This window comes from Delphinapterus leucas, chromosome 14 (genome assembly GCF_059928025.1).
Source record: "Delphinapterus leucas isolate spDelLeu-1000000601 "Yukka" chromosome 14, BTC_Dleu_Yukka2, whole genome shotgun sequence".
Lineage (NCBI taxonomy): Eukaryota > Metazoa > Chordata > Mammalia > Artiodactyla > Monodontidae > Delphinapterus > Delphinapterus leucas.
Genome location: NC_143142.1, coordinates 5,560,372 through 5,574,579, shown reverse-complemented (window position 1 = coordinate 5,574,579; position 14,208 = coordinate 5,560,372). Strand labels below are relative to the sequence as shown.

At 52.0% G+C, this 14,208-nt stretch overlaps 1 protein-coding gene across 3 annotated transcripts in view; it reads right to left on the bottom strand.

Annotated features, from left to right (window-relative positions):
- Window positions 1-2,508: 2,508 nt before the first annotated feature.
- Window positions 2,509-14,208, bottom strand: part of SCARB1 (scavenger receptor class B member 1) — a 108,546-nt gene continuing 96,846 nt past the window's right edge. Inside the window, exons 10-13 of one of the 3 annotated variants that reach the window (XM_022598203.3) lie at window positions 11,521-11,572; window positions 10,472-10,618; window positions 7,216-7,344; window positions 3,422-3,533 (exon numbers count right to left, since the gene is read on the bottom strand). In XM_022598203.3, coding sequence (XP_022453911.1) covers window positions 7,216-7,344; window positions 10,472-10,618; window positions 11,521-11,572 — 328 coding nt within the window. In that variant the 3' untranslated portion in view covers window positions 3,422-3,533. Of the gene's footprint in view, window positions 3,534-7,215; window positions 10,619-11,520; window positions 11,573-14,208 lie in introns of those variants that run through there. The other 2 variants (XM_022598205.3, XM_022598201.3) reach the window with 2 other exon arrangements.

The window sequence follows — 14,208 nt, the reverse complement described above, 5'->3', positions numbered from 1 at the left end:
ACTAGAGGGTTTTTAAAAATATTTATTTACTTATTTGGCTGCACCGGGTCTTAGTTGCAGCATGCGGGCTCTTAGGTGTGGCATGCGGGATGTAGTTCCCTGACCAGGGATCGAACCCAGGCCCCCTGCATTGGGAGTGGGGAGCCTTAACCATTGGACGACCAGGGAAGTCCCACTAATTTGTTTCATTTTTTAGATTCCACATAGTTAAGTATTTATTTTCATGGATACTAGAAAAATATAACTTGCCTGTTGGACCCACAAGTTCAGATAAAACTGCTTTTTCAAAAGAAACAAACTTTTTACAGAAAAATTTTCTTTTAAAAGAAAATTTAAGTAAAAAAGTGGCTCAAATTGAAAAAAAATATATTGTTAGCAGAGTCACATAGTGGGTGGGGTTGCGGTGTAAAGTGAGAGGGTAGGAATCAAGCCTCAGGGTCAAAGACACCCCTGAGAATTCCTGAGGCCACGAGGAGGTCTGATGCCATGTCCCTTAAGGTGGCCTCACAGCCCGTCCTTCCCACGTGGGACCAGAGGACAGTTTCCCTCTGAGCCCTGGATGAAGTCATTGGCTGGGTTTAGGGACCACAGTTGTACCAAAAAAAAAAAAAAAAAACCCACACAAATCAGCTTGAACCTTACCAAGGTGTTCACAAGCAAGATGTTCACACAATGAGACATGTGGAGGGTAAATTCACCTCTTCCGTCCCATGTTCCCTTGGAGGACACACACACACACACACACACACACACACACATCAGAATGCTTTATGGAGATTGCCTCTTTTTTCTCTTTATGAGCAGGCAGGGCTGAATGCAAAAGTTGCAGGTGTCTGTGATGCGGCTTGGACACAGGGAAGTCAACAATCCTCTCAGTGGTCATCAGACTCAAGCTGGGGAACGCTTTTCACCTTCGGGTCTCCCAGGGATCAGGGCCAGGCAGCAGGCACCCTTCCCCAGGCCCCCGACCCCGCAGCAGTCACCCTTCCCCAGGCCCCCGACCCCGCAGCAGGCAGGCGCAGCTCTCCCCATCCCTCCAGCCCCGACCTGAGGGACACTCCCGAACACTGGTTTCGAGAACTGATCTAAAGATTGAGTAATCTTTTGGCAGTTCTTTTGCAAGTCCGTGGTTTCCACTTTGCTGCCTTCTACAAATGTGAAGAAAGGTCAGATGGACGCGTCAGCTGATAAATCGGTAAAAATACTTTTTGATGACAGATTGTCACCTGATTTTTGCCCATTACTCAGCACTATTAAGAATTGAGTGACTCTATCAGGATATTCCTTCCACTGCCAGCTATGTACTTATGTAAACAAGGCTTCTCTGCACTTATACAAAATAAGAATAGAATCGATGACAAAACTGGTCGCATCCTGGCAGTAACAGTCATTCATAGATACATAAATTCGTTGGGGGCGAAGAGGAAATCACCATCTCATTAGGAGATGTATTTCCGTGCAAATAAAAAACACTGTGTGATACCACTACAAATGACGACAGTTTTTTAAAAGCTGGAAGTGCCAAGGTATCAGCCTGTATGCAGAGCAGGTGAAACGATCATACCTTGATGGTGGGAATGCAGAATGGTGCAGTTACCATGAATATTGTTAAACACAGACCTATATCACGTGTTACCATATGACCTAGCACTCTCACTCCTAGGTATTTTACTTAAGAGAAATGAAAATTGGGAATTCCCTGGCGGTCCGGTGGTTAAGACTCGGCGCTTTTGCTGCTGTCGGCCCCCGTTCGATCCCTGGTCAGGGAACTAAGATCCCGCAAGCAAAACAAAAGAAAAAGAAAAGAAAATATATGTTCACACAAAAACCTGTACATTCGTGTTTGTAGCAGCTTTATATTCATAATCGTCAAAAACTGGAAACATCTGAAATGTCCTGCAACTCATGAATGCTTGGAAACCTGTGGTACGTGCCTACGATGGAATTCTACTCAACGATCAAAAGGGGGGTCGGGGTAGTGGTCCACGTGGATGCTATGCTTTCTAAACAAGAACTGAATTCACACAGAATTTATATAAAATGTTAAATATACACAAGTTTAAATTTTAGGGACTTCCCTGGTGGCGCGGTGGTTAAGAATCCGCCTACCAATGCAGGGGACACGGGTTCGATCCCTGGTCCAGGAAGATCCCACATGCCACGGAGCAACTAAGCCCGTACGCCACAACTACTGAGTCTGCACTCTAGAGCCCACGAGCCACAACTACTGAAGCCCACGCGCCTATAGCCCGTGCTCTGCAACAAGAGAAGCCACCGCAATGAGAAGCCCACGCACCGCAACGAAGAGTAGCCCTCGCTCACCACATCTAGAGAAAGCCCGCGCGCATAGCAACGAAGACCCAACGCTGCCCAAAAATAAATAAATAAATAAGTAAATTTTAAAACAAGGGAAAGGCAAGTCTGCAGCCCAGTCCCTGAGAGACATTCATGGCAGTAACCAGAAAGGAGCTACTGGCTAAGAAAAGAAGAGCCCAGAACTTCCCAGGGGGCCCTCCCGTCCCCCCTCAAACAGGCTGTCACAGACTCAGTCACTTTTTAAAAAGGTTTATTATTTCAACTGTGAATTATTTTTAAAAGATGATAAAATTCATTTCTCTTCCAGTAGAAAAGAGACAGAGGTTTGTCCCGGAGACCAGGAGCCCCGGGCAGACGGGTCACCCGACCAGACACCCAGGCTGATGGGCCCGGGGCCTCTCCACCTCCTCCCCGGCACCGAAGAGCTGAGGACCCTGGTGGGGGGCGGCTCGGGGCACAGCCTCCTGCCACCCCAGCCAGGGAGTGGCCGGCTCAGTATACATGATGATGTCAGTTTAGGCTGGAGGGAAGGGGCGCAGACACCCAAATACGGCGCCTGTGTAGACTTCAGGGAGATCACGATCCTGCAGGGGGTTAAGGATGTGGTCGGAGGCATCTCCGTTTTGAGGCCCAGATGGGTGTCCAGTGGCCACAGCTCCGGTTCCGGGCTGGGCGCTGAGCCACGGCCCGCAGCCCACCTGGCTGGCGCACAAGCAGTCTGCACTCCTGGGCTAGGTTTCGGGACAGCGGCCACAGCCCCTCGGAGTAAAGGCCCTGTCCTGCCTGGGCGAGCCACCAGGCGGGGGCTGCAGTGTTTCAAGACTGATGGAGAGGACCACTGGGGAGAGGTGACCTGAGTCCTTAAGAGCCCAGGCTCACTCACCCAAGGGAGGGGACCCTGTGCCCACAACACCTGTGGTCGGGCCTGTGGATCACCTGGAGAGAAGGTTCCGGAACAGTCCTTGTTGACGAGCCTCTCCCCAAGTCCCCTCAGCAGTGGCTCCATCCCTGAGTGTCTGCACACACCTGTGCACACACGTGGACACGTGCTGGGGGTGTGTGCAGTGTGCCACAGGCATGTGGTAGCAGGGGGTGGCTCAGACTTTGGGATTAGTGGGCTGTCCGCTGAGAGAGTCCTGAAGAAGCGGGGTGTAGGGGCTGGAGAGCTGGTCTGGCTGAGTAGCCAAGCTGGGCTGGCTGGCGGCATCTTTGGGACCCTGTGGAAAAAAGGGGAGGTGCTGCATCACTAAGCCCCGCCCACCAAGCCCCGCCCGGACCCTGGCTCCGCCCCTGTACATCCTCCACCAGCATGGAAACCCCCCTTGGAGCCCCCATCTGCAGCACCCCCCCCCCATCAAGCTTGAGATGAGAGAAGACTGGAGTGACCTACAGACTCCTGGGACTCCACTACAGAGGGTCTCCTAATCTCACGAAACACCATCTTGCCATGCTCTCACCCATCTTAGAGATGGGGAAACTGAGACCCTAAGAGACTTGCCTAATACAGTGAGAAGGGCAGAGCAAGGAGTCCAGGGCTTATATAAGCAATACTGTTAACACAGAAAAGCTGGAAACCACCTAAATGTCCACTGATATCAGAATGCATTTAAAAGACAGAGTCACAAGATCGTAGTCAACCTACACAGTTGTCACACAGAAAACTGAAGAGGGGAAATCCAGCTGCGGAGTGATTCATATAGTTTGACACCACGGAGGTAAGCTTTTTAAAAATTATCTGTCGTTCATGGATACATATATACAGATTTAGAGGGGCAGAAACATGCAAACACCAAATTCCTAGCGATGGATGTCTCTGGGGAGAGGGGGAGGGGCAGTGGGACTTGGCGAGGGGGGCAAAGGACACACAGGGAAAAGGTGAAATACGACAAAATGTTAGCAGGGTTGTTGGGTCTGGGTGAGAGGGAACTCAGAGCGTGCAGTTCATCTAGTTTTACATTTTTAAGTTTCTCAATTTAAGGAAAATTTTAAAGGTAGCCATGATGATAAGAATTGGGGGCAACTTTTCATCCCCCCAAGCCCTCTGTCTTCCTTCCCCTCGAAGAATGGAGAGGCTTCCTTGCCCAGCAGCTGTGGTCGGAAAACCCCGGACGCCCCTACCCACCTGGGCCTTTGCTCACAACCCCCAGGGGCCTGCTTCACCGCGGGGTGGGGTAAATCAAACCCCACTCTGGGTGGGGAGCGGTGGGGGACTCCTGACTCCTTTCCTCGGGGACAGAGCTCAGGCTTCTGCGCACCGAGCCACATTCCAGCCAGGGGCAAGGAGGGGTGGGCGTGCGCCTCTGCCGACACACCGCCCCCCACCCCCGACACAGAGGCAGCATGGGACAGCGGGGGTCGGGGGTCGGGGGATTCTTAGCGATGTGGGCCCAGAGAGCCACGACTGGAGAAAGCCTCGCTCAAAAGTTCAAAGGGGAGGGCTTCCCTGGTGGCGCAGTGGTTGGGAGTCCGCGTGCCGATGCAGGGGACACGGGTTCGTGCCCCGGTCCGGGAAGATCCTCCATGCCACGGAGCAGCTGGGCCCGTGAGCCATGGCCGCTGAGCCTGCGCGTCCGGAGCCTGTGCTCCGCAACGGGAGAGGCCACAACAGTGAGAGGCCCTCGTAGCGCAAAAAAAAAAAAAAGTGCGAAGGGGAAACTGCCTTCCCAAGAAAGACACATGTACAAACCCTCAAGGAATACACGTCCGTTTAACTGAGGAATGAGGACTTGGAATTAATAAGAGAAATCATGAGACGGCAAGAGACATCCTGGAACATGTCCCTGAAGGGCTGCCCAGTACCATTGTCCAGGCTGTTCACTGCACAAGGGCACCCAGCCAAGTGGGTATAAACGGGGTGTACTCTGTTTGCCAAGCCCTCAGCCCTAAAGCAGGCCATGTCTGCACAGAGGAGCTGTCTTTTCTTATTCACATAAAAACACCCTTCTGGGCTAGTGGAGGCCCCATGTCCTCCCTTTCCTGGAGCAAAGCAGCCCCTCAAGGCCAACCCCATGCCCAGACGCGGGGCAAGGTATAGGACCTCCCCCAGGGACTCAGCACAGGCTGGAGGCCAAGCTGCAGGGATTCCAGGTCTCCGGGGCCACTGGCCGCTTCCCAGGTGCCTGGTCCCCTAAAACAGACCCGACAGGACACTGCCTTCCCCAAGTACACGTGACCGGGGGTAGGGGTCTCATCCAGGCCGAAGGCTGACCTGCCTTCCAGAAGACAGAGCAGTAGCATCTCTTTAATCAAAAACTTCCCTAATAACTTGACATTTGGATTCTGCTGGTAAAATCACAAAGAGACTCCAGCTTTGGTTTTGTTTTATTTTTATTTTTTGGCGGGGCAGGGAGCAGGACATCCTGGCTGTGTCCAGGGAGGTGCAGCCATGGGGCTGAGACCTCACAAACACCAGCTCTATCTGTGCTAAAAGCGAATAACCCCCATCTCTGTGCCTGAAGACCCCACCCCCGCACCGCGAGAACACCCAGCAAGTTTCTGCAGAAGGGAATCATGGCTGCAAGGGGGCAGGGGTGCCAATGGGGCCAAACTGTACACAAGAAGGGCGTCCCAAGAGGAATTCTGGGAGAGAGGAAGGCAACGGGGGGCTCGTCTCCAGCTAGGACACCCTGCCCGCTAAGCTCAGGAAGACACCCCCTTAACACCCAGCCCTGATGTGGTCGGGCTCTCTTATCCCCAGATCGGCAGTAGGAGCCCCCCAGAGCCTGGCTGGGGGCACAGCGGTCCCTCCCTCCCGCTCCTTGCAGGGCTGGCGGTACCTGCCAACAAACACACCCACGCCCAGCGCCCATGTTCTATTTTATCTCCTCCTCCAGCCCTGGCAATCCAAGCAAACTGGAAGCCGCCAACTGGTCCCAAAGAGTAGGGCTGTCACCTCATCCCCAGCCTGTGGCTCTCAAGAAAGCTATTTAAACCCGAGCAGGCCCAGCCCCAGAAGCTGGAGAGGGTGGTACATTTTTCAGAAACCAAAATTACAGCTATAATCAGAGGTATAAGCATAGAGCGACTCACCCTCGCCCAAACCCCAACCGTAGGGCCCAGAGCTCTGCCTGTCACATCCCCTGGCGGGACTCGGCTCTCCTAAGACCTCAGACCTAAAGGAACACAGCCCAGGAGGTGAACCCCCAAAGGCACTAGCCTCCGTCTCCCGCAGGTAGGCTGCTCGAGGAAGGAGGGCAGCCAGTTAAACGTGAATTTCAGGTAAACAACAAACAGTTTTTCAGTATAAGCATGTCCTGATAATTTCATGGGACACACTTAGGCTAAAAGTCATTCACTGTTTCCCTGAAATTCACATTTAACTGAGCATCCGTTTGTTGTTGTTGTTTCTTGGGGCTGTTTGTTTTTGCTCAGTCTGGCAACCATACCCTCAGACCGAGTCCTAGATCTACACTTGGTGCCCAGGTGATGCCTAAATTCTTTTTTCTTGGCCAGTCATCCGGATTTATTTAAACTTATCTACCTCAGAATCCTGTTAGGGGGCCATTAAAATACAGATTCCTGGGCCCCATCCATGATGCTATTCCAAGAGGTCTAGAAGGATGTCCGTGGATCTGCATTTTCTCGCAGACTTTCCCAGAAGAGTCTATGTTGCACCAGAGGTTTGAGAAGCAGCTGAGACCTAAACCTCGATCCTGCCTTTCTAAGACAACCTTGCAAATAACACACCAGCCCACTAGTCACCCTCCATCGCCTACCACGCCTGGGATCACTCGGAACGTAAGAAGACAACAAAATATACAAGTACGTATTTTCAATCTGTAGACACTCCAGGTGAAGTTCAGGCTGAAGAGATGTGTGAGATCCCAAGCGTTTCAAGCCACCAGAGTTCTACTCACTATGGGAGGGGATGGGGGGCGAGAGGTGTTACCTGGTACCCACCTACAGTCTTGCTTCTTGCAGTACAGTCCCCTTGGGAGCTGATGTCATCAGGGATTCAGAATAGGCCTGAATGGCCTCCTTATCCTTTGAGCCCTTTTTACTACTACTCCAAAATAAATAGCACTTCTCCTAGAAGATAACCAAGCTAATTTATAGTTGACGTTGCAGCTGAACACACACGGTTTTTACACGGTTCTCCGATTTTCAAAAAGCAGAGGGTGGGGTACAGAATTCTAGAGTCCAACCACCATTAATGACTGGAGCTGGCTGAGACTTGGGGAGAGATGGTGTCTTTCACCAAAGGCAGAAATGCGAGCATATTCAGGAAACACGCTTGGTCAGACGGGGAAGCTGAGCTGAAAAGGGTTTGTCAGCCTGAAAATTTAAGCCGAATCACGGAGGGGAGATGGGCCGTGCTGGGCAAGGTGGATTGGCCGAGACTCAGGGAGTTGAGCAAGTGGCATTTTAAGAGTCTCATGCTCCACTGACTGAGCTAGTGGGTGGCATTTTAAATCGACCAGAAACAGCGACATTTCTGTCTAAAAAAAAATTTTTTCTTTCAAGAATGACTTGACAAGAAAAAATGTCTTTGAAGAGAAATTAAAATACGTTGAGTTTAACGACATGCCATTCTTTTTTTTTTTTTTTTTTCCTCCCCTATCAGGACAGATACATAAAAACACGTAAGGCCTAACCCCTGCTAAACCAAAAAATACATAATGGGATAAATTTCAACGACTGGGCCTCCAGCAAAACCTGCGGGGAGGGTGCCTCAACCATGGTCAGTAGAGACGATGATATTCTTATCGGATTTGGGGGACACGGATGGGGGACGTGAAGCAGGGAAGCTTTCACATTGTGCATCCTCACCGTCTTCCCCCTCCCCCTTCTGACGGACCATTAGGAGAGACAGAGGGCAGAGGCTGTCTGGTCCAGCCCCTCACTGCTGCTCCCCTGGCCCTCACTCCTGGAAACCCACGGTGATGCTGGCGCCAGGGAGGCATCCACGGGCTGGGGGCTAGGGCTTCTGGCCCCTCTGTCCTCCCAGCATGATTCATTCCAAAAACCCTAGGGAGTCCCCTTCTGCTCTGGCTGGGGCAGTGACAGAGGACCGGGCCCCCAACGTTCACTGGGGGCTCAAAACACCAGAGGCCCCGGTACCCTCACACCAGTGCGAACCTTTTGCCCCAAAGGATTAGGAATTTGGACGGGAAATCAGGTTAAGGGTCTGAAAGCCCAGGTTAAGAGCCTGGAAAGGTTTATCGTCGCCCCAGCAAACAAGCAAGCAAGTTTAGCAAGCGAGCAGGTGCCTCCGAGGAAGAGGAAAAAACGAAAAAGCTGTTTGCCGGAACTAAAGCAAGAAAGCAGGCGTTGCAGGTGGCCCGAGGGGCAGCAGGGGAGCTGGGCAGCCCCCGACCGAGGCTGAGGCCTGTGGCTCCAGGACAACTCGGGGGGCAGGGGGCACCGGGGGGGGGAGGTTCTGGTTCATGGATTCAAAATGGCCTTTCAAGACTCCCTGCCACTGAGCAGTGTCCCCTGTCCACCAGGTAGCTGCCCACCCATCCCCACTGCCCCGGGGGCCTTGTATCCACAGGCCTTGTCACCATGTGACGGCAGTAACTTGCTTAAAGCCCCCTGCTCTCCAGACCTCACATCCTACTCATGTCTGTATCCCCAAAACTGTGCACAGTGACCCCCCCCCCATAAGCTGTGAAGGTGTCAGTGAATGCCATGAATGATGCCAAATCAAGAAGGTGTATTTGTTGGAACTTCCCTGGTGGTCCAGTGGTTAAGACTATGCACTTCCACTGCAGGGGGCATGGGTTCGATTCCTATTTGGGGAACTAAGATCCTGCATGCCTCACAACGCGGCCAAAAAAGGGGGGTATTTGTTATCGGCCCCTCTTTTTCCTGCCTCTGAATGGTAGATGCCCCAGGGCTGGCTCTTCAGGGCTCTTCTCCATCTGTGCTCCCTTCCCCAAATACCTGCTCCTATCCTGGTCCAAGTCACCATCCTCGCTCACCTGGGCCTATTCACTGGTCCCCCTGCTTCCGCTCTCCCATCTGAAGACCAAGCGGCCACACGTTAACTGACCCAGTCACTCCTCTCCTTTACAGCTTCCAACAGCTTCCCGTCACCCCCAGAATCAGTTCCAAGCTGCTCACCCTGCATTACAGGACCAGGCATGACCTATGTCGGCCTCTCAGACACCACCTCCTCCCCCACTGCCCCTATGCCCACTCCCCTCCAGCCACCCTGGCCCTGCAGGAGCCTCCAACACACCTCACCCACCCCTGCCTCAGGGCCTTTGCACTGGCCATTCCTCCACCCGGAGCACTCTTTCCCTGACTCTGTGCTGAGCATTCACTTCTAAGCTTAAATTCAACCTCTTCCAAGAAACCTTTTCTGACATTATCTCTATAGTTGTCGTCAACGCCCTTGGACGCTGCGGTGTCCAACTTGGTAGCCACATATGGCCGTTGAGGCTTTGAAAAGGGGCGAGTCCCAGTCAAGACCTGATGTAAATGTAAAATACACACCGGATTCCAAAGACTTAACCAGAAAAAAAATGTAAAAAATTTATATTTTTTATATTGATTACACGTGGACATGGTCATATTGATATTTTGGATATATTCGGGTTAAATAAAAGATATGATTAAAATTAATTCCCTTTTACTTAAGGTGGCTATTAGAAAATTTAAATGTAAAATCACACACGTGGCTCATGTTGTATTCGTATCGGACAGCACTGCCCTAAGCCCATCACATTTTCTATTATCGTCGGTGAAATCATCTCTTCTGTTTATTTACTTGGTTTCCACCTGTCTTTCCAACTAGAATGCCGGTCCCCGCACCCCCCTTCCCCCGGGAGTAGCAACTGCCTTGTTCACTGTCGTATCCCTGTACCTGCCAGAGCCCGAAAGCCAGCAGCTGCTGACCTGAAGAACAAACCATTCAAGTACCAGGTCTCATGATCCAAAACCACCGGCAGCCCCTCCAAGGGAGGGTCCCCAGGCCTCCCAGAACAGGCAGAGAAGTGGTAACAGAACATGCAAGAGAAGCAAGGATGCAGCAACAGCTCCCCAGCCCAGGCGGAGACCTAGGACTGCCACCCGAGGTGGGCTGCAGGCTGAAGGTGTCCGTGGGCACAGCAGGAAGGGGCTGCTGGGGGATCTGATCTGAGCCCCTCCTTCCCCCAAGCAGGCAAGCAAGGGGCCACTCGGCCCCGGCCAGGCTCTGGCCACCACCTACTTGGCTCCGGATTTGGTAGACGATGGGGATGAGCAGCAGGACGCAGCCCAGGGCAAGGAGCACGTACTGGGCATAATGCAGCACCTTGGGCATCAACACCAGCTGGGTGTAGAACGTCTGAAGGGTCTCACCCTCCATTGCCCCGCTCTGGCAAAGGAGAAGGACAAACAAATGGACTGGTGCCACGTACTGTGGGCTGAGGGTGGAGACGCCACCCCACACCACACCCCTCTGTCCCCCAACCCCTTTCCCATCTCAAGCCCACTGACCAAAGCATGCGACGGATGGAGCCAGCCATGCCTCTTATTTCCTCTGGGGCCACACAACAGGACTACATTTCCCAGACTCCCTTGCAGCTAGGCAGGCCCATATGACTTGTTCTGGCCAATGGGATGGGGGCACAGTGATGCTGCAACTTCCACGCCTGGCTCCCATATGAGTCTCTCCATCTCTTTCCCAATTTACTGAATGGAGACGGATTCTGAAGATCTCCAAGAGGGCAGGACCAGAAGATGGAAGGAGCCTGGGTGTCGCTGAATGTCTGCGTGGAGCAGAGCTCCGCCTGCCCCCCATCAGACTGTGATGTGAGTGGGAAGTGAACTTGACATTTGGAGGCTGTCTGTTCCAGCGGTTAGCTCACCCTGATTTAAAACGAGCTAAGCCAGAAGGAACCCTGAAAAGCTGGGAGAGAAGAAATTTCAATAAAAAGTTGACACCCTGAAAACCAACTTCCGTTCATCTCAGGAGAAGGGGCCACGTGCGTTAACAAAATTATTTTACACCCTGACCAGGGACTTTACAGTTTCATGCAGCTCCTGTGTTCCTCATCTCGTGTGATCCTTTCAACCCAGTGGGATAACTGACATAAAGTGCTTGGAGAGGGCGAAGTTTCTAACAGATGGTTCTGCATTACTCAGTCCAGCTACCCCAGCCCAGCGTCCCCACCACACACAGCCTCCTGCCCCAAATGCCCACATCAGCTCCTCACTGAGGCATCAGACACCACGCCCTCGGGTGCCCAGTACCCGGGGAGAGGGAAGCAGCCTTACCTCTCCAAACCACATCAGTGGCAGGATCACCGGCTCGATCTTCCCAGTTTGTCTGGAAATAAGCGAGACCAAGCAAGTGAGAAGTTATGTCGGGGTGTCTTAGATCAGACAGCTCTGGACCTGTGATCGGAAGCCCCAGGGTCAGGGGGGATTTGATGTTGCAGCAACTTGATCGGCATGGCCTTGAGCAATGGGCATCTCCTGACGGGGCGCAACCTGACAACCCAACAATATCTTTTTAAATGAAAAATTCTTACGTGGAGGGGCTGCCAGGGACCTAGCTGATATCCATTTGTTCTTTTTTAGAAACAGAATCCCAATTTTATTCCGGATGGCAATACGCCCAGCCAACAAACAACACGGTTTATGCTGATCACTTGCTTTCCTTTGGGGAGTCTGGAATCTGGGTCCATGCCAAACAGAAGGCGCCTACGTGACCAGCCCCCAGTAAACACCCTGGGTGCTGAGTTTCTACTGGGCATCTCTGGTAGGGGACATTTCACACATGTTGTCACAACTTGTCACTGGGGAAATGAAGCGTGTCCTGGTGTGACCCTCCTGGGAGAGGGCTCTAGAAGCCTGTGCCTGGTTTCCCCAGACTCCACCCTGTGAACCTTTTCCCTTTGCCAATTATGTTTTGAATCCTTTCTCTGTAGTAAATCACAGCCGTGACTATTAACTGCATGCTGGGTCCCCTGAGTCTTCCCAGGGAATCATCAAACCCGAGAGTGGTCTTGGGGACCCCCGACACAGTCAGCTACTAGATAGCTGTGTGACCTTGGCCATGCTACTTACCCTCTCTGTTCCTCCTCTGTAAAATGGGGATTATAATGGAACTCCTCACAGGGCTCTAGTGAGGACGGAACGTGGCACCATGAAAAATACCCAGCATATAAAAAGTGCTCTAGGGGAGTTCCCTGGTGGCCTAGTGGTTAGGATTCTGGGCTTTCACTGCTGTGGCCTGGGTTCAATCCCTGGTCAGGGAAATGAAATCCCACAAGCCGTGTGGCACAGCCAAAAAAAAAAAAAAAAAGACATACAGTGCTCGATGTTTATTATTGTTGCCTTGTTGTCAAATGCCAGCAAACAACTGGACAAACAAATATTCTGTAACTTCACCATTCCTGGGTCTGCTTAAAGAAGGCACAGCTGGAGGGGAGCTGGCACTCTCTCAGGGGACAGGCACCAGAGTCAGCACAGAAGGTCAAAATCCTCAATCACAATTCTCAAAAAGCGCTTATTCAGTAGAGTACTGTGCAGTGAAATGAATTTACACCGTATCACCTACAGAGGAGACAGACACGGAGAACGCTCTGCAAATACAATGGCGCATCCCCTTCACTTCAGCCTCTTTAATCTGAGTTTGTAAGAACTGATGTCAACTGAATGCACAGAGTGTGCAACCCTGCTGCCTTTATCTTGTGAGCAAACAGCACAAAAGTTCCTCAGACAAGTCACAGCTAGACAGCTCTGCTTCCGGGCGGGCGGTGGTGTCTCCAGACTTTTCCCACACGGGTTCCTCAACAGCCCTGGGAGATGCTGATAAGCACTGCTGTTGGACCACCGCCCTTGAGACCACCATCCCAGCCCACAGGGGCAGCCAGGCAGCTGTGTGGCCTTGGTTCCGAACAGATGGGAACACAGAGGCCCAGAGACATCAGGGTGGTGGCTCAGGGCCACCAGCAGGCAGAATCCAGCCACCCAGATAGACTGCTGGCTTGAGCAGCATTTGTCAAAAATCTGAATGAACTCCCAACAGGTGAAATGTGTGTTAACATCCAGATTTTGAAAAATGCATTTGCAAATGCATAGGATGTGGCCACACTGAGTGCATGGGCCCTGGTGCCGGACAGAGGCTGGCCCTCGGTCCCATCCCCACGGGTTCCACTTAGTCACCTGCCGGCCCTGCACATCCAAGTTAGCAGACCAGGCACTGAGGGACGGGAGCCCTGTGGAGCTCAAGTCTGGGCAGCAGACACCTAATGCACGCGTGGGGCCGTTTCACCAGCCACAAACACTTCAGGAACAAACTCCCTGAGCAGCCTCAAAATGTAAAAATGAGGGGGGGGAGTGGGGATGAGCTGCACTGACATGCTCACCAGCTCCAAGTGTTATTCTTTCCAGCTGAGAGGCATCTCACAAAGCCAAACAGATGCTCACATTCCTGCAGCCCAGGAATCTTTCTGGGGGAATTTTTTTTTTTAATGAAACTATTTCAAATATGCTAAGAAGTACAGGGGACTTCCCTGGTGGTCCAGAGGTTAAGACTCCGTGCTTCCAAGGCAGGGGACACGGGTTCGATCCCTGGTTGGGGAACTAAGATCCCGCATGCCACACAGTGCGACCAAAAAAATTTTTAAAAATGAAGTACAGACCCTGACGTAACGACCAGTGTGCTCCCTCACCCAGCTCTATCCTAACTCGATGTTATAACAAGAGCTGGCAAGGATGTAGAGACACTGGCACCTCCCACGCTGCTGGTGGGAGTGTAAAATGTCGCAGCCGCCCTGGAAACCAGTCTGGCAGCTCCTGAAACTCTTAAACATAGAGTCACCATATGACCCAGCAATTCTGCTGCAAGGTATCTACCCAAGAGAAAACATACATCCACACAGAAACTTTAAATATTCAAAGCGGCACTATTCACAATGGCCAAGAAGTAGAAACAACCCAAATGTCCATCAACTG